The sequence below is a fragment of the Gracilinanus agilis genome, unplaced genomic scaffold, assembly GCF_016433145.1.
Source record: "Gracilinanus agilis isolate LMUSP501 unplaced genomic scaffold, AgileGrace unplaced_scaffold41688, whole genome shotgun sequence".
NCBI lineage: Eukaryota > Metazoa > Chordata > Mammalia > Didelphimorphia > Didelphidae > Gracilinanus > Gracilinanus agilis.
Window position 1 is genome coordinate 1 of NW_025375453.1, and position 1,821 is coordinate 1,821.

The 1,821-nt window shown below is 67.8% G+C and overlaps 1 protein-coding gene across 1 annotated transcript; it reads left to right on the forward strand.

Annotated features, from left to right (window-relative positions):
• Nucleotides 1-81: 81 nt before the first annotated feature.
• Nucleotides 82-1,751, forward strand: LOC123255248 (catechol O-methyltransferase-like; the record flags this gene model as incomplete). The annotated part of the gene is made up of 2 exons (XM_044684085.1): nucleotides 82-271; nucleotides 1,620-1,751. Coding segments are annotated over exons 1-2 (318 nt in total), but the record flags the coding sequence as incomplete, so codon positions are not given.
• Between the last annotated feature and the right edge of the window lie 70 nt (nucleotides 1,752-1,821).

Sequence of the window (1,821 nt, forward strand, 5' to 3'; positions counted from 1 at the left end):
CCCTCGTCCCCCCTCGTCCCCTCTCGTCCCCCAGGCCACGGCGGGCCTCTCGGGCAGCTCCCTGGTCCTCCCCTCAGGTGCGATCATGGACAAGATCGTGGAGGAGGCCAAGCCCAGGGTCCTGCTGGAGCTGGGCACGTACTGCGGCTACTCGGCCATCAGGATGGCCCGCCTGCTGCCCCCCGGCGCCCGCCTCTTCACCATCGAGTTCAACGAGAGCTTCGCGTCCATCGCCGGCCAGATGATCCAGGTGGCCGGCCTGCAGGACAAGGTAAAGGTCCCCAGGCCGGAGGGAAAGGGAGGAGGAGAGAGCTGCAGCGAGGCTGGCCTCCGTGTTCTCGCCTGTGAAATGGAGGGGTCGGCCGGGGGCTCGGGGGTCGTCTCTGCAGCCCTCCTGTTCCACGCGCCTCTCGCTCTCTCCTCCAGGGGCCGAAGGCCCTTCTGCGGAGAGCTCCAGGGGCTCCCCTTGGGTCCGTGAGCCAGACATGCTTCAGAGCTCCAGCAGGGTGAGCCCTCGGTCCGGGGGGGCCTACAGAAGGGCACCCCCAGGGGAGCTTCATTCCCCCAAGCCGGGGGGGGCACCCACAGCCGGCCGAGAACCGGCCTTGGTGCGGGACCATCCTCGGAGCTCTTTCGTGCGGAGAAGCTCCTCCCGGCGGCCCCGGATTCACCCCCTCCCCATCCCCCCACTGGGGCAGGAAGACGCGGCTCCCCGAGTTCGAATCCGGGCGACCCTGGGAGAGTCACTTCACCCGCTGGCCTCAGTTTCCTCATCTGGCCACCGAGCTGGAGAGGGAAGCGGCCGACCAGTCCAGTGACTGCAGGAGGACCCCAGACGGGCCCGAGAAGAATTGCTGACAAAGCGGCCTGTCCTTCCGTCTCCGAATCGGTGCCGTCCATTGGTTCCGAGGCGGAAGAACGGTCAGGGCTGGGCCGGGGGGCCAAGTGACTCGCCCAGGGTCACTCAGCAAGGCGGTGTCTGAGGCTGGATTGGAACTCGGGGCTTCCTGGTTTCGGGGTCCAGAGCCCTGCTGTGCCCCCCACTTCTTAGCTAGAAGAGGCTCTGGAAGGTGGCATTTCAGAGAGCCGCCGGCTGCCTCCTTCCTAGGAAGAGGCCGAGGCCAGACAGTGAGCGTTTATAGAGCTCCGGCTGTGTGCGGGCCGGGACCCCCCTCCGGCCCCCCCAGCTCCCTTCGGGCGCGCCGGTTCTTCCTGGATGCAGCCGCCCCGTGCCGGGCCGCTCTCGCCTTCCCACGGAGCTCGAGGGAGCCGAGGACGGGCGGCTCGGCTGGGCCCATCGGGTGCCAGGCGCCATCTTGCTCCAGTGTCGGGGCCTCCGGCCGAGCCGCCCGGCCTCGGCTCCTCGTTGCCTTCCTCCGCGCTGTTGGGACTCGCTTTTCTTCAAGGCTTCCTTTGATCTCGAAACTTCCTTTTCCAGCTCTTGTAGTTCTGGTTGGGCCGCGGGGGACTCGCACTCACCGCCAGGCCTTAATCACCTTAAATGGGAGCTCGAGGGGGGCCCCGGGGGAGCGTGGCGGGGCGACACTAGAACCCAGAGCCCGGGCCGGATCCAGCGGCCGAGAGCAGCAGGGCCGGCCCTGACGGCTGCCCTTTGTCAGGTTTCTATCCTGAAGGGGCCGAGCCACGAGGTCATCCCGCAGCTGAGGAAGAAGCACGAGATCGACACCGTCGACCTGGTCTTCCTGGACCACTGGAAGGACCGCTACCTGCCGGACACCCGCCTCCTCCTGGTGAGTCTGGGGGCGGGGGGCACCCTCGCATCGACCCGATACGCGTGCGGGGACCCCTCCACAAATGGGG